This window comes from Anarhichas minor, unplaced genomic scaffold (assembly GCF_050575085.1).
Source record: "Anarhichas minor isolate MPS153535 unplaced genomic scaffold, ASM5057508v1 ptg000017l, whole genome shotgun sequence".
NCBI classification, from domain to species: Eukaryota; Metazoa; Chordata; class Actinopteri; order Perciformes; family Anarhichadidae; genus Anarhichas; species Anarhichas minor.
In genome coordinates, this window is record NW_027466463.1 from 11,632,328 (window position 1) to 11,656,692 (window position 24,365).

At 40.7% G+C, this 24,365-nt stretch overlaps 3 protein-coding genes across 5 annotated transcripts; 1 reads left to right on the forward strand and 2 right to left on the reverse strand.

Annotated features, from left to right (window-relative positions):
- Positions 1–3,168: 3,168 nt before the first annotated feature.
- LOC142951796 (stonustoxin subunit beta-like) lies at positions 3,169–8,231 on the reverse strand. Of its 2 annotated transcripts, XM_076093602.1 has the most exons (8): positions 6,947–8,231; positions 5,547–6,853; positions 4,847–4,950; positions 4,625–4,744; positions 4,304–4,336; positions 4,117–4,179; positions 3,885–4,027; positions 3,169–3,793 (listed from the first exon to the last, which is right to left on the reverse strand). In XM_076093602.1, exons 4-8 carry the CDS (start codon positions 4,674–4,676, stop codon positions 3,365–3,367), a joined length of 720 nt encoding a protein of 239 aa, XP_075949717.1. In that variant the 5' UTR covers positions 4,677–4,744; positions 4,847–4,950; positions 5,547–6,853; positions 6,947–8,231; the 3' UTR covers positions 3,169–3,364. The 2 variants fall into 2 exon arrangements, with proteins under 2 accessions (XP_075949717.1, XP_075949716.1); XM_076093601.1 differs by having other exon boundaries at positions 4,847–6,853.
- On the forward strand, positions 7,491–11,811 carry LOC142951797 (tripartite motif-containing protein 16-like). The gene is made up of 5 exons (XM_076093604.1): positions 7,491–7,598; positions 9,328–9,360; positions 9,440–9,502; positions 9,605–9,747; positions 10,056–11,811. Exons 1-5 carry the CDS (start codon positions 7,550–7,552, stop codon positions 10,482–10,484), a joined length of 717 nt encoding a protein of 238 aa, XP_075949719.1. The 5' UTR covers positions 7,491–7,549; the 3' UTR covers positions 10,485–11,811.
- On the reverse strand, positions 8,460–24,183 carry LOC142951798 (inactive ADP-ribosyltransferase arh2-like). 2 transcript variants are annotated; one of them, XR_012954609.1, is made up of 5 exons: positions 23,838–24,183; positions 22,009–22,123; positions 21,789–21,897; positions 19,528–19,794; positions 8,460–9,168 (listed from the first exon to the last, which is right to left on the reverse strand). XR_012954609.1 is itself a non-coding variant. In XM_076093605.1 (4 exons), the coding sequence occupies exons 1-4, from the start codon at positions 23,876–23,878 to the stop codon at positions 19,748–19,750; spliced, it is 312 nt and encodes a 103-aa protein (XP_075949720.1). In that variant the 5' UTR covers positions 23,879–24,183; the 3' UTR covers positions 19,281–19,747. The 2 variants fall into 2 exon arrangements, 1 of the variants encoding a protein (XP_075949720.1); XM_076093605.1 differs by lacking the exon at positions 8,460–9,168 and having other exon boundaries at positions 19,281–19,794.
- Positions 24,184–24,365: the final 182 nt, after the last annotated feature.

Sequence of the window (24,365 nt, forward strand, 5' to 3'; positions counted from 1 at the left end):
TTCATTTCAACATAAAATTCAGCAGCAGTGTTTCCCTCTGCAACAGCTTGGTAATTTACACCACAGACTGACCAATTATTGCACTGTCTGGTGGGCAATGTATGTATATCAGGTTGATTTGTGTATTATATTGCTTGTATATTGAGTTGCAAACCATATTTCCCTTATGGTACAATATTTTAGATAGATTTATTTATTTAGGGTACTATATATTTACAAACAACCAACACCCCGCCATGACTAAATGGATAATCCACCACAATTACATTTCATATTTTTTTTAATTGGATTTACTACTTGAAATGCATTCATAATTGATATCAATATTCATACAGCACACGACTGATCAGTCAACCAATCATTTGGAGCTTATGTTATAGTGCTCTTATTTAGAAGAGCTTTTTACTTTTAATCAAATATTTTGTGGGGTTTTCCACTAAATTGAATACCTTTAAATACTTTTGTCAGACTTACTGGAGCATTTTGACAAGTAGGATTGTGTCATTGAACGGCTTGTGGAAAAGTGTCTGTAATCCATTAATGTTTTTGATGAGCAAATTAAAATGATGATGAATACAATTTCATGATGAATCCCAAAGATTACACGAAGCCAAAGCAAGTCTTGTTTTCTTCTTAGAGCACACTTACTGCCCATGTTCCTAAGTGAGGTTGTCTTTAATTTATGAATGACACCATGGCACCATCTTGTGGTATTATCAGGAAGTACCAATTTCTATTTTGTGAGGACGATTTTTATATGTACATTTATTATTTTTTTTACTTCTTCTCCACACATTCAGAAGGAAATCTTGTACTTTTCACTCCACCACTTTTATCTTAAGTTACTTCTTAGATTCTAATTTCCCCTTCCTGCTCAGTGAAAACTATGTATGTCCAAATTCGATGATAAAAAAAGCAAACAATTACTATTTAATGAACCATTAGAGCCAGTTATTTGAATAACATTACCAAATCAATGTAATCACTATCAGTTACAGAAAGAGTGTTTTTGTGATTTCAAATATTTTCTTACTCTTTGCAGAAAAGTAATCAAATGTAAATGATACTCTGATAATTAAAATAGTTACATTACTGATGACATTTTTTAACAGGGTAACTAGTAATTTGTAATCGATTACATTTAAAAAGTAACCTTCCCAACACTGCTTATAGAATACGATGCATTTTACTGCAGTAGATGTTTAAGGCTGTGCCATACTACTTCAGATAATGTTGGGTAGTTTAATCTACAACATTAAAATGCAACATAAATATTAATGCAGCAGTGATATTTAAAACATCATACATTACAGTAGAACACTGATTAAGGCAGTTGTCAATTTTGCTAAAATGAAATAAATACTTTACTTTTACTTAAAGCAAGAATTTAACTGTAGGACTTTTACCATCACAGTGTGGAATTACTGCATACTTATTCCACCACTGATTATCATTGTGTTCCCCCCCTCAAGGTGTTTATTAATGCTCAAAGTTAGCTTCCAATCTAAATCCACTTTTAACCCGCCCATATTAGACGGTTAAACCAATCAAATCACGGTGGGTGGGAATAAACATTCGACGTTGGAGGAGAGGATCCAGGCTGGTTGCCACAGCTTGTTATACTGGTGACCGTCGCTGGGGGGGAGAAAAAGACAAGGTTTCATTTGACCAGATAATGAGTGTGGCTGAGAGCGTAACCAGAGGACGACAGTCAGGAAAGTGACTTTCAGCCTGCAGTTACAGTCTTGTCTCCAACAATGATTTAATAGATGGATAAATGAATGCATTATGTTGTTGGTGGGGGCCAAAAGCTTAAAGTTGTGCTTGAGCTGAAATTTTCACAAGCCACTGTGATTAAAAAAAAACCATACACACTAATGTGTTTCATGAAAAAAATATACAATACAGGAATCATGCTGAGTATTATGGTCAAAAAAAAAATCATTTCCGTGGACTGTAAAGAATGCCTGGTGAACCCACAGTCATTTACTGTGTTTGTGCACGGTAGAGTACTGCGTATTATACTATTCAATAATATTCAATATAATATTAAATTTGGAATTACATTAATCAGCCTTATGTGAAAATCACAGTCGGGAAGTCGCTACTGTAGAAAATCACAGTAAACAGCAATCTACTGTAGAAAATCACAGTAACTAATTATGTGGATGAAAGTTAAAAAATGTATTACAGATTTATTTTTCAGGATAACTTACTTGTGAATTGCTGCCAGTTAATTGCAGTATGAATTCAGGCATTACTCTCTCCGTTGTGTTTTTGTGTGTTGGCAGTTGTGGATTATATTCAGCATCGTCAATCATCTTGATGACAACAATGTGGTTGATGTTGGCTACGTGCTCGTAAGCATCATTGGACATTATTAGAGAGACTTTCAGGTCAGGCGGTTCAGGTTGCCCTCATGACAAGGTGTAACTTCCTTAAGAAGTACTTTGACTGCAGCGGTTTATCAGCTCATTGAGAGCACTATCATACCGAAAATGTGCCAAAAAAATAAAATCTTAATATTTGCATTTTGCAATTGATATTCCCTCTTTCCCCCGCTGTTCCTAGTTCAGGTGTGTGTGTGGGCTGTGGAAAACTGCATAAGTCTAAATTGTTATCAATGAACTCGCCATTGAGGTAAGCCCTGCATCTGCCCTCTTATATTTCATCAGCTCTCCTCATATGCCCTCAACGGCGTTATGTGTGTGCTCCCACATGAACTTGTTTATGACTTTGCAGGATCTGCTTTCATATCACCAGCCCTATCCTCTGGGCCCCCGTGCTCAGCGTTAACAGGGGAAGGTGAAGAATTAAAGAGCCAGAGCAGCTGAAGGTATGGACGAGTTTGAATGCTTCACATGGCAGTGATGGATTCATCTTCCTGCACCGTAAGCTTATATTTATAAATCAAGACTTATCGCCTGGCGTTCATACCACAAAGCAATGCAGTGTTGCTTTGTTTGACCTCTCTTCACAGTTGGCATGAACACTTCATCTGTTTATTCGTGTCTATCAATATTATGCTGTTTCTTTCACTCTGTTCTCTTATATCCCTTACCATCATCTTTACTGTTGATTAGAATGGCAAAACTATTCACACCTTTTTAATGACTGATTATATTCAGTGTGTTTATTCTATTAAAAGTCAGCCAGCCATTTGGGTTTTGACAAAATTAGCATTTTAATGATACACAAACAAATAGCAGCTTCTTGATGATAAACGTGTTTTTCTTTGATTTAGAATAGCTTGTACTGCATTATCCCCAAAATATGCATTGCAGATACATGCAGACATATTTCAGGTTTTAGATGTATTGTAAATTACGTACGAATGGAAAATGGAAAACGCACACTCTTTACTTTACTCCTCTGGTTTAACTAAGAGACATGAGGACATTTGTCCCACCCAGAAACCCGGCAACATTCTCCCCTTGAAGGAGCTCTTAATCTGCTGCAGCAGTCTGATCTCCTTTCTGGCTTCGAACCCCTCTCCCTCCTTTGCTTCTTCAACTGCATAGAAATTGATGACACCAGCTGGATGATCAAGGTATACCCCGATGGTGGTGCACTGGGGAATATTGCAGATTTCTGTGTTAATGCCATTGAACCACAGCTGGTAGTGGGATCCACCCCACCCAAAACCCCAGGACTGTTCAGTTTCTCCCAGCCCACATTGTCCGTCGCTTCCCCTCCTCCCAGCCCGTTCATAGGCGACTCCAGCGACCACCCATCCTGAGTATTTCACCTCCCAGTAAGCTCGGAAGCCCGAGATCCCCTCTTTGCAAAGAACCTTAAAGAGCAAAGAAGACGATTAAATTAGTTAAGCATATGAAACAAGTATTCTATACATCTGGAATGAATTTGTGTTGTTTAAAACCCACCTGGGGGGTATGCTCATATCTCTCTGGTCTGTCCAGGACGGGACAAGTGTTCTCATCGGTCATGCGTGACACCTTGGATCCACCCTCTGTGATCCACAGCATCTTATTGGCTGTCTTGTCATCCAGGGAAAGGTTAATCCAGTCTGTGGGAGGTGGAAAATGTGCCATTTCAGGAAGAGAAACTATAAATCATGAAAGTGAGGAAAAACGTTTTTTAAATGACCATTCTTACATTTCAGAAGATCAGCTCTGCATGTGGGCTCAGGGATGTTAGGCTCGTAGTCTGGGATACATTCTGATGATACAATAACAAGCAGAGGTATTGTCTTTAAAATTAAAATACATCTCTTATCAGTCTCTAGTGAGTTCACAGTTGAAGTTATATACTGTATTTGCTGTAGTTTACTTTAAAATCTTACCTGTAGGAGTAGCCAGATGTTTAGATTTTATACCTGTAAGTATAAAACAAACAATGACTGCCAGCTGTACTTATTGGACACTTTGGTTCACCGTAAGAAGACTTCATACTAACAATATGCAAAATCTGCTTAGAAAGTTCCTCAGACCGTTAAAGTAAACACTCTAAGCTCTAATCTCTAAAAGTCTCATCCCGTAGTTTGCATCCTGGCTCATCTCCAGAGAAGCTTTCCAACACAAAGTGATACTCCTGGCTGATGAAACTGCAGCATTCTACATTAGCAGGTGTATTCTGCTGAGGACAAGAAAGGGAGTTCACTCACCAGGTCTGTAGGAGGCTGGCATGGTTCTCATATTGGGAGCACTGTTTGGCATCTTTCTCGTTTTTTTGCCGTGTTGAGGTTTCCTGAATGTTGGCGTCTGTCAGTTTTACTGCAGGCTTACTGCAGCAGCAATGCAAATGGTTTCTTTATATACCCGCTATTGGGGGGGGGGGGGATCTCTAGGAAAAGTTTTGGTAAGGTATGCAGAGATAATGAGCTCACCAATGGGTGAGTCACGGAGCCGGCCAAATCTGACCCGCTCACGTTAGACCGGAGGAACAGCTTAACGGCACTTTGAGACCTTTGGTGATGGAGGGAAGAGGAACCTGGTTGGAGGGAGTTTAATTTGGAGAAGAGTTCATCTGTCTGTGCACTCCAAGGTAAAGAAGTAGTTTTATTAATGCACCTGATTTTGTCTGTTATGTCCTTTAATTCTTCTTGTGATAGATTTTTGAATCTTTAATGAATAGCACTTTAGGATTGCAATGCTTCTGCATTCCCTTAGCATATCAATATACTGTATACTGTAATATACTGTATACTGTGATATACTGTATACTGTATACTACAATATTCTGTTCTGTAGGCATTCCTTTTGCTTGAAAAAGTTAACCCTTCAGTTTGTTGATTGGTGAGATTGTCCCAAGAAAGATTTCATTTAAATATTAAGTTTTCAAAATGAAATCAAATATGTGATTTATTTTTAGCTTGCATTTGACTTAGAATTTTGTTTTATAAACTGTAGTAGAATTGTCATATACCTACTGGTACATGCATGAAAATTGACTTCTGTATTTAAGCCATTCTAAGCATTTACTAGGTGCAGTGGGCGCCTGGTGAGAAACATAAGGTTCACTCGAGGACACTTCAACATGTTGACAGGAGAAGTTGGCCAAAAAGATAGTAACGAAGATATTCAGACCTTTAGACCAGCTAGTCCTGACCTTGACCATGCAGAGCAGCCGCTAAGCAGGGTCACAGCTCAGCCCCGGCCTTTATGGCAGAGATCAGTTGTCGGTCAGGCAATGTTTTGAAAGTCTGTTGCCCCTGGTTTCTGATCGCCCTGTTAGAAGAGATTGGAGGAACTCAGATGGCCACACGCAAACCCATCACCCGGACTCCCCTCTCCGTTATTTTTATAAAATCCCATGGGGCAGTCTGGGACAGTTCCGTCACTATTCCTGGTATTTACAGTTTAGCATGTCGCAATCACTGCCCCGGTCAGCCATCTGCTTGGTCAGGCCGCAACACAAGAAGGACGGGACAGCCTTGACTAGAGGTTTGGCAGGGTGCCAGAGCTGTAAACACCTGACACACGCAGCTCACAGTGGGGAACATATCACAGGGAAGGGTTTACGACCAGTGATAGGCTTTTTCTTTTGACCCAGGCCGTGGGCATTAAGGCACTTGTGATGGTAAATGGTTGATGTGATAATGGGGGTCAAGTGCGGTGTGAAGCCTGGTATGATGAACCGAGACACCTCCAGTCAAGTGACTCGAAGTCGCCTCAGGTTATTGGTTATCGTATGAGGTCATCCCGGGTGACATTTGTATATACAGTATGAATTCAGACTTTGCTTGTTACGTACCTCTTCTCCAAAGTGCAATTATCAGATGGTATATGCCTATCCTCATGACAATGTCCTGTTAGTACAATTTTTTCATTCAAATTCATTAATTGAATTTTGAGTGTTTACAAATATGTGCAGTTATATAGATGTATCTTTCATTATGAAATTAATTAGAAAACTGCCAAATTAAAGTAACATATTCTCTTAAAAAAGAAAAGATTGTACTTAATTGTGATCACTTAATAAAGGTGCAAGACCCGTGATTAGGATCCTTTCAATTAACTCAACGGGCTATGGCAACAAAGCAAGGAAAAGCTATGATAACAATACACACAGAGGGAAAGAGACTTCATCCTCTGCTCAGTAGACATTACCCCACTATCTTTTTACATAACAAATAATTGTTTGCATGCTATATTCATGTTCAGAGCTCAACTTTTAACTGGTTGTGAACTCATTTTGATGCCTGTATATCACCACATAAGCACACAAGACCATCAGCTATAGAAGATTGGCTATTTCTATATAGTTATTCTTAATGACTGTCGTCGGTGCCACCGGGTCAGATTCCTTCAGCTCAGACTCCAGCTGGTCCTCTGGCAGCTACCAGCTCAGTGCAGACGGATGGACCCGAACCGGCGCCGTCTTTAACCTGCAGCTGGAAATATATATATATATTTATTTATATAAATAAATAAGGGATGAATTCTTTATTTTTGTTTAAAATGTTCAATGTTAGAATAGAACAAACCGGTAAATGCAGGCTTTACATATGTTGCTGCAAGAGAAATTTGATGATTTATTACATGTCACATAAATAATGCTCTAATGTAGAACAAAGTGATATTCCTAGTTGTTCAATATGTTACACATTTGCAACTGTTGGACCTCATACTGCTTGATGTCCAACACCAGGACCTAAGGTTTGTTTCTTTGCAAGCTGCATACTGAGAATTTGTTTGTAGGTATGTGTGTTTGCATACACCAATCACCTCATCCAACATCAATGCATCAGTGCTGTCACTGTGCAATGTGGAGAGATCAGCGGTAGTGATGTAGAGGGAAGGGGGTGTGGTTCACTTGGTACTAGGGGGTGTCCTACAGACATTAAACCATCTATTTAACCCCTCTAAGGAAAAACACCGCTCTGATTACAAGCCTCTTGCCTCCCCCTCTTTTCTATTGGCAAATATGATCTCACGCTCATGTCCACAGCACCGGCTCTCACTCCTTCACCCCTGTCCTACATTACAGGTATATAAGAGTGGCATTAAGTGGAGTCAACAGAGAGACCAGTGACATCAGGGCTGACCCAGGCTCCCTTCAGCAGCTTAAACAGCCGGTATAGAGATAGATGCCTGCCACCAACAGACTCATTACTGACACCCGGATGTCAGACAAAGGTGAACTTTATTTTTTACATTTCACACCATTTAGAATAATTGATTTAAATACAGGACATTTATCAATAATTTAAGAGGTTTCTTTTCCATGTGTGAACACCTCCATCTAAATGTTTGAGAATATTACAAGGTAAATATATTTTTTCTGTCAAATTAAGCCTGTGAAGAATATTGCAGCATATATATTAGTTGGTGCATACAGGAATTATTATCAGCAATGCTTTATATGAATTGATTCAATAACCCCAGCCGGTCAGTGTCTGCTGCATTTGTATTGTCCTGTGAGGCAGACCCTGGGTGAATCGGTCACTAGAGTTGATGTCTGTATGGAAAGCGCAATTTTTCTCTGCCCGATTTCATGCTTGTCGTCATGCGGGGTGTATTATGGTGTTGCTGCCTGGGCGCAAGGGCGCAATCATATGCACTAAAAAAAGATTTATCATGCAGTATGTATTAAAATGCTGTTTTTGCATTTTGAAAATTGGGGACATTGAGCAGGATTGTAGCTCATTGATGTCAGCCACTACAGACTGTATTATCCTGACAACAAGGATAACATGATGTGGACCTGTAACACAACTTCCAGAGGAATGGAGGCTCACGACTAGCTTGCAGTTGACAATAGTATAATTGTTAGCTCTTTAATGATAGGAATCCAGCTTCCTGTGAAACCTAATCACACACTTAAATTTCACTATATATATATATATATATATATATATATATATATATATATATATATATATATATATATATATATATATATATATATATATATATATATATATATATATATATATATATATATATATATATATATATATATATATGTATATAAAACATGCAATATTGTGCTTTTCGAGCTAATGTCGATGTGTGAAGGAAAAAAAAGGTTCAGTTGATTTTGGAGCTGATGTTACTTGTTGATATAAATAAAACACATCACTCATGTTAGTCGACAGTGACATCCTAATGCTGTGGGGATTAGGTGTCTCCTGTTTTTAATTCCCGTCCTTAACAACAAACTGGAGAGTACATGCTTACATGAGTATAAGTTACAAAACTGGCATCGCGGCTGAGCCTGTTATGCAACAGTCATTTATCACTTCAAGAAAAGTTATGACACACTATTGCCCCCTGTAATCAAGTTTAACTTGAAATCTAAATGCTAGCAGACTTAATTATTTTCTGTCTGTATTATAATCTCCTTTCATTAAAGAGAGTCCCACTCCTTATTGAATTTAGGGATAAAGCACATGTTACAATTCATTATCTTCACATTAACTCTATACGAGGGCAGCTGCTTTTCAATTGTGACAAAATTTAAATGCAATTAGTCGTTTTTTGGCTGCCTTTACTCATTCACCTCAACAAACAAATGTTGGATCTTCATCCCCGACTTATCTGATTTGTGCGAGCAGATCATGTTCCTTTTCATCTGTTAAACTGCTCTGAGCTTCGTGCTGCACTCCAGTCAGTCCCCCAGGATGCGAGGTGTCTTGTTAATTCCAACTGCCTGGCATGAACCCACCACTGGTTCCAGTAAGCATGTGGTTGGCGATGTGATGATCTGACAGAGACAGATGGTTTTCTAATTATACACCATTTTTGCACTTCATCATCACCTGTTGAGACACACCTGACACATACTGTACCTCTGCCTAGCAGCTGAGCATGTTGATCTTAATATAGGTTGTTCTGGTGATAACACAGTTTGTTTTTTTTGCAGCAAAAAAAGGCAAAGGTGGAAACGCAACCACAGGTAACACAGGAACTTTATTACAGATTTTGGAAATTAAGATTAAGATTAAGACCATGTTGTTCTGTCACTCACTTCTCAGAGAAAATCCCGGCCTATGAGCCAAATATCCCCGAACCGAAATGCAGAGCTGATCTCATCAAACGTAAGATTCTTATTCTTTTACCAATTTTTTGTCCCTTAAAAAAAAAAAACAATGTGTCCAAACTTATTATTGAATCATTGTTTCTTTATCATTTTTTCTCAGATTGGTACAACATTTGCCTGGATGACAAGACAGCCAATAAGATGCTGTGGATTGGAGAGAATGGTGCTAAGGTTGCTCGTATGACCGACGATGTCACTTGTCCTGTCTTGGATAGACCAGAGCGATATGAGTATTCTCCACAGGTACAAGTTTAAGACGCAGTAACATTATTTTGGACTGACACTATGCCATTTATATGTATTTTCTCGAAATTAGATGAGTGCCATGAAGTTGTCATGAGTTTGATGTGATTGTAAAACCCAGGCAAGAGTATTTGGAACCGGAGGGCTATCCCCCTGCGTTTATTTAAATCCTGAGGCAACTAGTTTGGCATTGCAAGTCGGAGAAAGTGATGCTGCTCTAAATTCTCCGCAGTGGCAGCTGTAATTAATCAGAGTTTATGTCGGATAGTCCCTAAATAGCACTGTCATCCCCATCCATGTTCCAACAGGTTCTTTGCAAAGAAGCCATCCTGGGCTTCCGAGGCTACTGGGAGGTGGCGTACTCCGGGTGGGTCGTGGTCGGGGTCGCCTACGAACGAGCAGGAAGGAGGAACACCGATGGATTCTGCGGCCTTGGAGAGAACGAGGAGTCCTGGTGCATTGGCTGGAGTGGTTCCAGCTATAGTGCCTGGCACAAAGGCCGCCACGTAGAGATCGAGGGGATCCCTAAGTTCCCCACAATCGGTGTGTACCTTGACCAGCCTGCTGGTATCCTAAATTACTACGGTGTGGAGGAGGTGAAGGAGGAAGAGGAGAGCACAGTAGGAAAGGAGGTTCATCTTTTGCAACAAGTTAGGTGCCCCTTTGAGCAGAAAATGATACCAGGTTTCTGGGTGGCGCCGCAGTCACACTGTTTGATCCTAAAGAAGGAGGAATAAAGGGCTGAATCAACATTAGAATATTATATCTAACAGGCAGTGATTATGAGCAGAGCTCTGCCTGAGAAAGGACTGAAACCATTTGTGTTCCATAAGCTTGCATTAACCCTATGTGGGTGACATCATAATTTAGACATTAGCACACATGAGATATTCCTACATATAGCATCTCAGAGGTTTACACAGTAGTTTTTAGGTTTGTACATTTTAATGTAGGTAACTAAGTGCAGTCGGGTAGGGGTTAAGCTGGGATTCACTTTTTTCACACTCTATATGGACTTTCCTGAAACCACTGGACCAGTATTTTTATTCCTCCATTGTTATTGTTTGCTAATGTAAAGAGAATCCTAGTTTGGTGTGCAGAATGTAAAGTTTAGATGAATAATAAAACTGAGTGAGACACGTGTTCTTCTGGCTTGTTAATCCAAATATCAACGCAAGAGAACGACAGCAATAATATGCCAAACGTAGTTCTGCACATGCACTGAGTTCATTTCCTTTATTAGATGACTTATGAATTACACTGATAACTGGCCCTTTTCACAGCAGCCATTTTCATGTTGTTGAAAGATGGTAGAGAAGTATGAAAGCATAAAAGTATAACTATTATAACCTGTAACCCTTTTGATTCAAAGTATTAAACCATTAAACATATAAACTGTTTTATTTCATGATAGATGTGATTAACCATATAAACTGCATATACGCCTTATATAAAATAGTCACTCAAAACTTTTAGTATCCTTCCTCTCTTCTGAACAGGATCAAACCAGTTACATTCTGTTTCAGCTCTAAAAGCAGGAGGAGTCACATGTGAGTGACTCATGAACCTGAAGGAGGTGCCAGCTTTTTATCAGCATAAGAGCAGCAGAAACACTGTGTGAGTTGGGCCTTTCCCCCCCCCCCCCAACTAGAGGATGGGACAGACTTCTTAAATAGACACTTAGGGGGTTTACCCCCTAGGAAGTGAGGACAGGAAGACCCTTCTACTGTCTTACCCACTTATAGGGGGACAGAAGACCTTTCTGACAGCATGAGAAAAAGGAAAAAGAAAAAAGTCACAGAGAGAGCCTGAACACAGCAGGAATGTCAGCACCAGCATAAAAAAAGAGAGAGAGAGAGAGAGAGAGAAAGAGAAAGAGGAGGGAAGATTTTCTAGGCTAGAAGCTGGACTTTATTCCTTTAGCAAATCAGTGCCAGCTGATTAAGAGGAAAGCCCCGTTACAGTAGGAGTGTTAGTTCTTGTAGCACAGAGACTGTTTCATTGAATTGAAATTGTGGTACGTGATTGTTGTGTGGAAAAACTTTAATAAAACCACACCCTTACCATTTGTAAGTGTCTGAAGTATTCTGGTTCTTTAGAACAATTTAACCCTCTTCCTGTCCGTTAACCGTGCGATAATATGTGACGACTGAAAACATGCAGAGGAGCTTAAGGTAAATTCCCTGGGTGAAGACTTGGCAGTGTTAGTCTTAAAATGGTGAGAATGTTCATAATAGGCAATAGTAAAGTATATAGACGATGTACATAACTATTCGTACTGGGTGTTAGGGTTACATCCTACTGAAAGCGCCTAGGGCGTATAGCGGTAAAAGACTTTCAGAAAGACAATAATCCCAAAATCCTAACGGTTCAGCTACGGGGTGAGATAAAAGGCCGAAGGTATTGTTCCGACACCTCCAAGAGGAACGTATATCCTGACAGCCGACGGAGTAACCATCGTGTGAACACAGCTGTTCAAGACTGGTGTCTGTTTGCCAAAACGTTGTTGTGAAGTGATACGTTCAAGACCTTTTTCCTAAACCTAACGAAGTGGTTTTGTTGCCTAAACAAAACAGAAAATCGTGCTGAGCAACACACAAAAAAAGAAAAATTCTTGCCCAAGTACACAAATCAATAGATTCAATTTTGTGACTATTTCACAAACTGCCATGAGACCGTGTTGCAGGGTAAACACAGGTGTAATTGATAACATGACTTCTGTCCCTTTTCCAATTAGGTGAGCCAGGGCCCTGGCATTTCAATGCTAGCTCACTCCGATGACTGTGACGGACGAAATGGAATGGGACCATAGTTATTTAATATATCTATTACACATGTGTTTACCCTGCTATTACATGTCAAAATTGCTGCTGTAAAAAGGGACTGTAGAGTAAACAAGTGCTTGTTTGCCGTACTGTGGTGTATAAACTCAGATTTCCATCACCTTAAGGTGGACTCTTATAGCATACCAACATAGTCGATGTATTATTGTAATTGAAGGAAAACATGAAATGTCACATAGTTTATCCTAGTTTGACGGTTGTGTCTTTGTTTACGTGGTTCTGCTTCCGTCTCTGTTGACAACACTGACAGGACCAGCTTTTTTAATCTTACTTTCACTCATATTTGCAACCATCGTCTTGCTTTCCTGCACACACTCCGGGGTGTCAGATGTCTGTGCTACGCCTCACTTACATCCATATGTCAAAGTCAAGTGCATACTCCCACTTGCACCCCGCTGAGCACCTGTTCCACTGACCTCAACTCCTCTTTCAGACACTCAAGCCCCTCCAACTCATCTTAACTGATGGTATAAAAGTCAAGTGGAAGACAAAGACAAAGACTTGGTACTTTTGGATGAACCGAAGCATTTTGAAGCGTCTGGACGTGGATTATTAGCACGCCTCAAGGTGCCTGCTAGACCCAATTCTGCAATAACCCTCTCAGAGGCCAATAAACTAGGTACATCATGTTTTTTTCTATCCTATTTCTATCCTATGGGACAGTTACTGACGGATGTGCCTCAGCAGAATATTTGATAAGACTGCCAACAAGATGTTGTGGATTTCTGACAATGGGTCTCAGGTTTTCCTTAGAACTGAGGAGGTTTGTCCTGTCATGGATCGACCAGAGAGATATGAGTTCTCTCCTCAGGTATGTTGAAAATAATAAAGATACAAATACAGATACAAGCTTTCAAAGAAACAAATGTTTTCTGATTTTTCCTCCTTTTTTAATTTCTTCGAAGGTGTTGTGCAAAGAGGGTATCTGGAGCATGAGGGCTTACTGGGAGGCGGAGTACTCTGGGTGGGTGGTAATTGGAGTCACCTATGAAGGAGCAAGAAGGGCAGATTCCGGGCCGAGCGGCCTCGGAGAAAATGAGGAGTCATGAGGTCTGTGTTGGCCAGGAACACGTTACCAGATCTGGTTCAACGGTATGAACAAAGACATAAACGATACAGCTCCACAATTGGAGTTTACATCGACCAGCCTGCAGGGATTATGAACTTTTATGTTGTGACCGGCGAGGGGGCAGAGAGAGAGGTTAAGCTGTTGTTCAAACAGCTTAACCTAACCTTATTTTGAAATGGGCCATTCTGCACAATGAAGACTATTACTTTTAGTATTTTAAGTATATTTTGATCATAATAGTTCTGTACCGTTACTTTTACTTTTCTGAATACTTCATAGTTCATATTCACTTCAAGTACATTAACTCAAGCAGTGAACCATATTCACGTGAATGCAGTGAGAGAAAAACCTGCGAGACACTAGCTATCCTGAAGGAAACTTGGGAGGGAACCAGCTGCTGGTTTGATTAGTCTTTCGCCCCTGTACCCAGATCGGACGACCAATTTGCACGTCAGGACTACTGCCTCCACCAGTGTCCTCTGGCTTCGCCCTACCCATGACGCCTTTTACGTGAGCCGATCCCCGCCTATATTTTCTCAGTTAAATATTGTTGTAAATTGAATCCCTCGACCATTTTTAACATTTAGGAACTGTTTGTAAATGATTAGGGTAGAGGATGGGCGCTGAATGGAGGAAGAGACCCATGTCTCTGATGTGTGTGTGTGTTGTCCTCAGGATGACTTTTTGACACTATAACAGAGATGAATAAGAAAGTAATCGACATAGTGTAAAGGCCTGGTTACGTTTCATAGATAAACATACTACTGTTCCATAGTGGTGGTAGTAAAGTATCCATTACGAAAAGCTGGACTAATCAATAGTTTTATGTAAACAAAGGATGAAGTGACTGTGTGTAATGAGGAGAGGAAACACATAATGAGGCAAGCAGCAGAAACTTAATGAATAAACGTCTTCACTTTCATTTAACAGAAACCTTTATGAAATGTATGTAAATAGTTATATAGTATCTTGATATGATCCGAGTCAGATCAAAACGTTATGCGTTCATCAGTAAAATGTCTTGAAACGTGTGAATACGTGTGGGATTCTTTCAGTATAATGAAAAGATTGAACATGCGTAGCTTTAATAGCGCAATGCCACATGTTTATGAGACAGTGGTGCTGTTCTTTCTCCCAGAAGTGAGATGAATGCTCGACTGTGTTCTGAACTCTGCTGGTTGCCCATCGGGGTTCCTTTCTCTGCCACCAGACCTGAAGTAATGCGCTTGTGAAATCTTTGATGCACTGTAAGTTGTCTGCCGCTGCTATGGCAAGCGGAGGAGGCAAATAAGGTCTTGATAGTAAGTTTCCTTGTAGTTAGCGCCATTATTGCTGTGGTGGTATAATAATGAAGAGTTTTCTTCATCCAGTTATATTTTCAGTGTTCAGACTTTGCAAACAGCTGCAGAAAACATTGATGTTTTATTCCCATTATCAGCCGCGGCTGCTTTGACTGAAGTTGTTTAATCTCCGCGTGACAGCGCTGTTACACCATTTGGTTTTATTTTTCTCTCTGTGGCGACATTTCATGCTTTGGACTCTTAAATCCACTGAGACCTCCATGATGCTTTGATCTCACTCCGCTCTGGTATCGTGCTGATGAGTGAATCCGACAAGATCTTATTGGTGATTCACTGATAGCATCCAGCGAGACCTGCGATAACACAGGGACTATTTGTGTGTTGGCTCTTTTTTCTGAGAGATGAAAGTCTTGGCTGTCTTTCATCTCATTCTGCTGTCTCCTCGGTTCAACAAAGATCTACGAGTACAAACGTTTTGGATCCGACACAAGCTCTGAAAGGTGTTGCGGTAAACATAACGCTGCCACTTTGACGTGACTCTTAACAAGCAACAGTGGCTGACATCTCATGAAGAGCTGAGTACACACAAGGAACATCCGTTTTTTTCCTTATAGCCATGAGCTTCCTGAAAAATATTTGTTGATATTCATATTAAGGTGAACTTTGAAGGCACGAGTTGAAGATAAATATTCATTTTAAAGGTTTGCTCACCCAAAATCCAACATATATATGTTTGCATTTACCTCTAGTTGTATCTCTACATGTCAAAAATGGTTTACAATAATAAATAATGGTTTTATTGATAAACTAGTGATGGGATCACACCACATGCAACAGCAAATCGGGCCAGGGGAGTAAAGTGTGTGTGGGGGCCATTCCCCACTTCCTACACTGCTACTTCCGGCCCCCTTGCTCGGACCTCACTCATCTTCATGCTTGGCCTTCATTTTGATCTGAACTAAACTCCTGTAAAGTTTCGTGACTGCCTCTTGCACGGTTGCGACATTATTGCGGCGACAAAATCTGTCCACAGGCAAACAGATGGACATAGAAACACATGACAAAGCACTCAGAACCAGCTTTAGTTCCTGCTAGATGTCTCCAGGACCACATTTAGCCATGAAGACAAACACAGACTCACATGGTGAAAACAATACTGGCAGCGCTGTCACAGCCGGGGAAAATGAAACACACAAGTGAAAAACCTGTTCAAACCTGACAAGTCTGGCCACTCTGAATAAACCAGAGGATAGTTTGACCGGATCCAAAATGGAGTCGCCCCAAACACACCGAAATAGAAGACTGAGCACGGTTTAGAGACACAACATCTGCACAGATGAAACCAAAACTATCTGCATGGAGCGATAACACAAAAGGAAAGTGAGAAAATATGTTGTTGGTTTTGTTATTTTGGTGAACTGAACTATTAAGGATGTATATGTAAATAATGCAGATTTAATTTACCTCTGGTTCTGTTGTCGTACAGACGAAGCCCAACACTGCGCCCACCCCTCCTCGGCCAACTCCTCCAAGCCCAGTGGTCCTTCAGCACCCCGGCGGACAGGGTCCACTGTACAACACCCCCTACCTCTCCTATGTGTCGCAGATCCACTCTGTGCAGGTACGTGAGCAAATCAACGGTTACATATTTAATGCTTGTGTTGTTTTAAGACATGGAAACTCAACAAATGTGTAGCGCAACAGTATAATTAAAAGTCCTGATCATTTAGTTTGAGCTACAAAAAACATTTATTTCCGTCATCGATTCATTTTGATTATGCTGATTACTTTGTCTATAAAAAGTCAAAAATAATATTAAAATGTAGAATCTACGGATGTATTTATATAGTTTATCTCTAAAATATGTGACACGTCCTCAGTGGGCAAGTGAAGGAATGTTGTGCAAACCTGGAGATGGCAGAAAAAGTTGCCTTCAGACTTTCCAGCCTGGCAACTGTGTCTTCCTAAAGCAAGTCTCTGAATGATACGATACCTTTTGATATTCCAAAGCGTGTCGGCAGAGTCGAGCTTAGATGTTAGAATTAGATGGTTGTTGCATAACCGGTCAAATAGACTGAAGTTAAACAGCTTGAAGTGTTGCGGATGTCTTCAGGGTTGACAAAACCACTGAGCTAGCAAATAGTTTAGGAGAGCAAGTCAAAGCTTTCCATTTCACACCGGTCCAACTCATCCTTATATTGCCAACTCAGTATTTGATGCCCAGTAGTAAAATATTAAATTAGCCATTAATCCACCCTCACATCTTGGTGCTTGTGAAGCGCTTTTGTCCTATTTTGACCAGCTGCCTGCTCATACAAACGAGGTTTTAGGCAGCTTCCTTTTCTTACTAGTTAAATAGCTTTTGGGGGAAGTTGTTCCTTATCCAATGCAAGGGTCTGAGGACAGAGGGCTTTGTGTGAATTGTGATATTGGGCTATACAAATTAACACTGAACTGAATTGAATCATTTCTGTATTTCAGCCCCCACCAATGTACCAGTACACCATGTCTACAGTCAGCCAGGGAAAATACCCCAGGACCAAAGGTAAAAGCAGCGTTTTTAATTCTTAATTTACATTTTCACAAACTGCTTCCTAAGATGAATGTCCTGTCGGCTCTTGTCAAAGCCAGATATTTATAACCTGTGGGACAACAGTGCAGTGACATTTGCTGAACAAAGTGTAAGTGTGTTAAAGCTGTAATGTTTATCTCGTCTTGATGATGCTTTGCGTCCTCCAGGCCAAGTAGTGGCGCAGCGTTCTGACCACGGTTCTTCAGCACCGCCCATGATGCAAGCTGCGTCAGCAGCTGGGGCCCCGCTGGTAGCGTCCCCCTACCCTCAGTCCTACCTCCAGTACAACCCTCAGCAGTACAGCCAGCAGCAGGTCATCCAGGCCATGACACCCTACCCTGGACAGGTAGGAAGCCTGACCTCTGACCCCTTTATTTAATTCAGGGTTTAAATGGTCAGCAGAGTGTTTGCAGTAGCATTAAAATAAACACAACTGTTTTTCAAGTCACTTTAAGCTCTTCTTCTCCCTCTTCAGCCGATGTACTCCATGCTGCAAGGTGGAGCTAGGATGATAGGTCAAGGTGGGGGTCCCCACCCACAAGCCATGGGACCCCCAGGAGGCCCCCAGTTCTCTACACAGGGAGACAGATCTCAGGGACCACAGCATGTCCACCAGGCCACCATGTCGGGTCCCCACCACTCGGGGGGCCACGGTCAGCCCCAGTTAGTGATGTTGCAGCCGCCTCCTCAGCAGGGCCCCGGCTCAGTGCCCCAGCATCCCCAGCATGGACCACAGCAAGGAGCACACCAACACTTTTACATAGGACATCCACAAGGTACGAGACGTGAAAGCAAAAGCCGTCCCTTGATGCTGTCTGTGGCTTGAAGTGTAGCATTTATAGTGTTTTCTGTTTCCCTCACAGCAATGCAGGTTCAAGCGCACCCTGCTCCCTTCCATCAGCAAGGAAACTAAACCCCATCTACCCTCCTCCCCACCTCCCAAACTCTTCTTAGGAATGAGCCCCAACATCCCCGCCGCCTGCTGGATGTTGGCCCAAACTGAACGCGACTCATGAAAAACAAACTGAAAGGATCGTACAGAAAGTCTCGCAGCAGCGTGTTCTTCTGCAACATTCTTCAGTAACAAACCTCGGTGTCGCCGAGGACCTTTTTAATGCTAATGATGGCCGACCCCTGCTGCCATCCTGCTCTTCTCTCCAACTTCTTCCCATTTCAGAGACATGAGGCACCTTGCTGGGCGGACGAGTCGGAGAGGAAAATATACGGATGAAAGACGGCAGCAGACACCATCTTCCAGCAGTGTGTTTTTAGCCTTGTACCACGACACACACGGGAGACAGACAGTCGTGGGATTCTCACGGATACAGCATGAAAGGAGAGGGGATTTTTAGCAAATCATTTCACTTTTTTTGAAAAGAAACTCGATCCAGTAGTAGAAAACCCCTTTGCTTCTTCTCTCCTCTAGGAAAATATAATTAATAAAAAAAATAAAATGGACAAGACAAAAAAAATATTAAAACAACAATGGCCAAAAAAAATAAAGTTTTCAACTTAACTTCAAAGCTTTGTTTTAATTTATTCTATCATTAATTGTACTTGTTTGAGTGTTAGTTTTGCTTTGCACTGCATGAAGCGGTTAACATCCATAATGAGACACATTTATTTTTCATTACACAACAAGAGCTCACTGAGATAGATATATATATATATATATATATATATATATATATATATATATATATATATATATATATATATATATATATACACACATATATATATATATACACACACACACACACACACACACACACACACACACGTGTATTATTTTAAAACGAAAAGTAAGAAACATATGTATGAATTTTATATTGTCTTCAGGAGCAATATTTTATAATAAAAATGAGCTCAGTGCAGCTGAACTAAACCAAACCAGTGAAATTGAGACTGTAACAGGTTAATAGAAGTTTGCTGATGTAGGAGATCTGAATACAGCATGACAACATAACAAAGCCTGATTTCAGCAGCTCATACCACTGCCACTTGTCACAGAAGTAGTCCCGGTCTCTCTCGGCCTCCTCCACGGCGTAGCCTCGACCCTGAACAAAGCTCTTTGCTATTGGACAGGCCTCGTTCAACAGGCCTAGACCCCAGGTCGTTATTGGCCTGCGCTGGACCGCGTATGCCGTGAAAAGGGCCGATGCTACGGCTCCCAGGAAACCAGTGGGGTGAGGATGGGTCATCCTGCCCGTCTCTACTGCAACAGCCACCAGCGACAACAGCTGGTCAGGCTTCGGATACCTGATGGGAAAAAGTATTTACGTCCTTATCAGCTTATATTATGTTATTATGATATAGGTAGCTGAAGGTTTCACCATAAACCTAATGGGGTCCATCATATAGAAGATAAATACGTTTTCTGTGTTAGTATTCTGTCGGGATTAAAAACTTCTGTTTACAGTAATTACCTCTTTTCATGCTTTAATTGACTCCACATTGTTGTTGTTTTTACTGGTTCTGGCTAACGCTTTCGCCCTGGAACTCTGTTTATGTTATTTTCTGCTTAGTGATCAAAGACTGTACACATATTCCACTGCTGCATTTATTATAAATTACTTTGGATAAGAGCAGCAGCTGTGTGCCTCAACTGTAAATGTGTTTGTGAAATGTTTAATGTCACGTTTTCTTTGTGTCCTTGGGTGACCAAACCAAGTTGCACTATGCATTTTTAATAATGCTACTCCACTGACATTTCATTTTGCTTTATCATCCTAACCTTTTCCAGAACCTGCCTGAATATTTCTTTCTCTTTCTACAATTTAAATTGAACAATTTAAAAGCTGATGACTACCATCCAAATCCGGATTAATTCCTCTTTACAATCAAATGTGACGAGTTTAGAGCTTAAACGATTAGTGGAATCATTGCTTAGTTGATCTACATTATATTAATCGCAACTATTTTGTTGACTGATTAATTGTTTAAGTCACGTTTTGAGCAACAATGTCAAACACTCTCAGATTCTCCAACCTAAAGATGAGCTTGTTTTTGATCTGGGAAACTGGGATGGACATTTTTCCCTACAATTAATTAATAGATCAAATAATCAGAAGATCAATCGATTGAAAATAATCATCAGATCATTGTAGATCCCAAAAACCAGAGTGAGGAAATGTATTCACACTTACTCATGGTGTTTCAGAGACAGTAAGTCAGGAGTTATTTTGGACTCTGACCTTAACTTTGAAAGCCATGTCAGTAACTCTCTCACTTTAAAAACAAATCAATAATTGGGAGGATTTATATATCAAGCCATTTCTTTTGAGAAACTACTTGTTTCGACATAGTATAGTATGTCGAAACAAGTCATAGTGAATGTAGTTCATGTTACCAACTACCAAGGAGGGCTGCTGTAATGCTCCCTACCCCCAAACATAAAACTGTAGTTTCTGTCTGTGTCTGAGAGGTGAATCCGGGTTCTTTGCTTTTTTTGGGTGGAAGGGTGTTTTACACGTTTACACGTGCCTTTTGATGTAACACACATTGAGTTTACTTATTCATGAATTTGCTTCATGAATAAAATGTCCTTGCATATTACTGAAAATATCAAGTATGTCCCAAACTAAAACTAAACCCTACAGATTTCAGGAGACAAATGAAAGTCCAAAGACAACAGAGAGGTGCTTAGATTTGCTGGATCAGCTGCCATTTAAAAGATATGAATTGAACGTATCTCCTTTTCCCTCGCTTAGTCATCAAGTTGCCCTCTACCTGCTCGAGAAGGCAATGCCGCAATATAATTGACAATTAAAAAATAATAACCATGGAGGAGAGAACATTGATACTGGAATGCATAAGGATAAGACTGTTATTGTATTTATATTCTAAGGATTTTGATTGATTGAATAATTTAAAAGCGCATAAAAAATAACAATAATATAAATAATAAAAGAATATGCATGGGAAAAAGCCTAAAATGCTCTCACGGGTCTACTCCAGTTTTGATTAAAACGATCAAATCAAATAAACTTAAGTGATTAAAAAATATTTTTATTAAAAATTGTAAACAGTGACAGGGATCTGAGCTGTTTACTATTGTCCCACATGTTGCAATATATACTCTGACATTTATAAATGGACATATTAATAATACACATATGATAATATTGTGTAAATAATCGAGCGCCTCTTAATTTATTTTATACAAACAGTTATGGTTACAGACTCTCTGTAAGGAGAGACGGAGGGACAGAAACTGGATAGAGAAAATAGTTTCAATGTCCTTTTAACCTCACCAGTGGCCAGTCCTTCAGCCGTTGCCAGATGCAGAACTGTGTCGTCGCTCACCGGCCAGTCAGGGAGCTCGGCCTTGATGTTCTTCAGACCACCAAGCTCTTTGAGCTCCTGCAAGGAGAGAAAGGGCAAGGGCAGACATTTTAGGGTAACACCACCTTCAGTAGTGCTTTAGTTTTATCACAACCTTAGCCCCTCCTTTCATATTGGTCCTGCACTGACCTGATGAATAGCTGGTCCCGACTCATTGTACTCCCAGAGCTGGTTCCTGTATCCCAGAGCATCACCAACACCACTTAGCAACATGGCTGCTTTATAGTGCTCCACTGTAGCCGATCTAATGGGACAAAAGAGAACAAACAAATGTATGTATGCCACTGAGCCATAAGGAAACTAAGCAACTCCAGGGAAACTATAAAACCAGAAAATTGCAAATGTAGATGCTCTTTTTAACAGTCCAATTTTCACTGTAACAGTACTGAGGAGAAGATGTTTGAGTTTTTATCAAGATCATTTCTTCTGTCTGAGTAATTTCAACTGAAGCGGTGTTGCACATTTAAATGTTTATATTTGATTTGATTTGTAGAAAAACACCAGTAACATCACCAGCGTTATGTTTCTATTGATCATAATGCAAATAAAAAACACTGTGCTAAGTGAATACTTCAAAATAATATTACAACAAATAAATGATATATAAACACACACACACATGCATGAAGACATCCTTTTCTGACCATTTATGTAACATTCAAACATCGACATGTCAACGAGTCATCTTAGACATTACGTTACTCTCTGGCTTGATTTGAGAATACTTTCAGTAAAATGTTGCACTTGCTGCAGGAAGTCTCCACGCTGTGGTCAGTGGAGGTCTCACCGGTCCATTGCATAGTGTCAATGTACATGTTGAGGTTTAAAACAAAGGATGTGAGAGCCTGCAGGCCGCAGGTACTTTTCTGCTGCGAGCTTCTTACTGCGCATCAGAAAAATGAGCTGGATCCGGTTCAAAATTAAAAACAATATTTAATGTACTACACAAAGTTCACTTACAAACTGAATTAACTATCAATAGTAATATTTCATGAAATAGAGGCCCCATCCGCACCACACGACAGACTGGTGTGTCCGCCTCATGGTCCAGATGAGGTCTGATTATCTCCGGGGATTCACAGTTTCTTTGTCTCTCCAAAGTCTCTGAAATGTCTCATATTACACATTCCTTAGCCCATCGATCAGCTCAGTGATTGGCTGAACCCTTCGGACTTCAGTCGGCCACTTCCTTGACCAATTCACCCCCCTTCTTGAAGGCTGTGCTCAGAAAGTCTCCAGCAACATCCCCCTCTCTCTGACTTAATGGCAGTGTCATAAATGCTCTGGTTTCTCTCACAGTGCACAACAAATTCAGTAACTCTCCCTTTAGTTTAAACCTTCTACAAGTAAACATATTGTAACACATAATATCCATCGCTAGGAGCGCTTTAAAACTTAAATTCCTCACATACAGATCCACTGGTGCCTGTTCCGTGCTTTCTGAAACAGCATGGACTTTCTCGGGCTTGTATTTTGATGGCTGATACTGTGGTTTTTGTCCTACACATATTAGCAAAGTGGTTGGGCTTTTTGCATTTGTTACACTGACGTCCTTTTGCGGGGCATTGCTCCGTGCGACCGTGTTCTCTTCCTGCTAACTGCATGAACAGACTGGCTAGCTGTGTTAGCGGCGGGGCAACCCATAGTCTTTAGCTGCTGCTGTGATAGCTCGTGTGAGCTGCAATGTCGATCGCTTTCTCGGGCGTTAGATCTGGACCGTGACAGAGTAGTTTTTCCCGGACTCTTGGAGAGTTTGTACCGAAAACGATCCTGTCTCTAATCATCTCATCACCGTTAGGGTAGTTGCAGTCTTTTACTAGCAGCTTTAGCTCAGTCACAAACTGGTCGAAATGTTCACAATCCTTCTGTATCTTTTCGTCAAATTTATATCGCGCGAAAATGGGGTTAGCTTTGGGCGTTACAAATGCTTCAAACTTCGCATAGTACATTTGGAGTACCTTCCTCTCATCTGCCGTGAGGGTCCATGTATTATATACATCTCTGCCTTTTTCACCGATCCACAGGAGTAGATAGCTGCACTTTTCTTCCTCCTCTTTAGCGCTCAGCGGGCCGGAGAACATTAGCTCCACATGCTGGCGAAACTTTCTCCATGCGTCGGGCAGGTTAGATGAATCCCAATCCACCCGTGGCGTGGGGACGCCTGTGTTCTCCATCTTCCGTCGTCAGGTCGAAGTGAAAACCAAGCTATTCTGACACCATGTAATACTCTGTTTCTACTGACATTTAAGTGTCTAAGTAAAACGAATGATACCAGTTTGTCTCATAGGGCGCGGTGGGCGTCCATCTTTGTTTGTATCGTTCATTGAACCGGAAGTATCCAAGATACTACACCCATGCCGTTCTAGAACGCGTAAAGGCAAGGAAACTGTGACGTCACAGATCAAAGCACATATCAAAGCACAGGTCAGCATAGCTCAGCACTCAAAGCCCACATTTACATTTCATTATATTACAGTCATTCAGCA

What these genes read in the sequence shown, in the direction of transcription:
- LOC142951796 (XM_076093602.1), bottom strand. Translation starts at nt 4,676, where the DNA reads ATGCCAAACAGTGCTCCCAATATGAGAACCATGCCAGCCTCCTACAGA. An exon ending in GCCAGCCTCCTACAGACCTG is followed by an intron (nt 4,337 to 4,624) that starts GTGAGTGAACTC and finishes TTATACTTACAG; the next exon opens with GTATAAAATCTAAACATCTG. An exon ending in ACATCTGGCTACTCCTACAG is followed by an intron (nt 4,180 to 4,303) that starts GTAAGATTTTAA and finishes TTGTATCATCAG; the next exon opens with AATGTATCCCAGACTACGAG.
- LOC142951798 (XM_076093605.1), bottom strand. Translation starts at nt 23,878, where the DNA reads ATGTATATAATACATGGACCCTCACGGCAGATGAGAGGAAG. An exon ending in TCACGGCAGATGAGAGGAAG is followed by an intron (nt 22,124 to 23,837) that starts GTACTCCAAATG and finishes TTGTCCCATTAG; the next exon opens with ATCGGCTACAGTGGAGCACT. An exon ending in GGCTGAAGGACTGGCCACTG is followed by an intron (nt 19,795 to 21,788) that starts GTGAGGTTAAAA and finishes TTTTCCCATCAG; the next exon opens with GTATCCGAAGCCTGACCAGC.
- LOC142951797 (XM_076093604.1), top strand. Translation starts at nt 7,550, where the DNA reads ATGCCTGCCACCAACAGACTCATTACTGACACCCGGATGTCAGACAAA. An exon ending in AGGTGGAAACGCAACCACAG is followed by an intron (nt 9,361 to 9,439) that starts GTAACACAGGAA and finishes CTCACTTCTCAG; the next exon opens with AGAAAATCCCGGCCTATGAG. An exon ending in CAGAGCTGATCTCATCAAAC is followed by an intron (nt 9,503 to 9,604) that starts GTAAGATTCTTA and finishes ATTTTTTCTCAG; the next exon opens with ATTGGTACAACATTTGCCTG.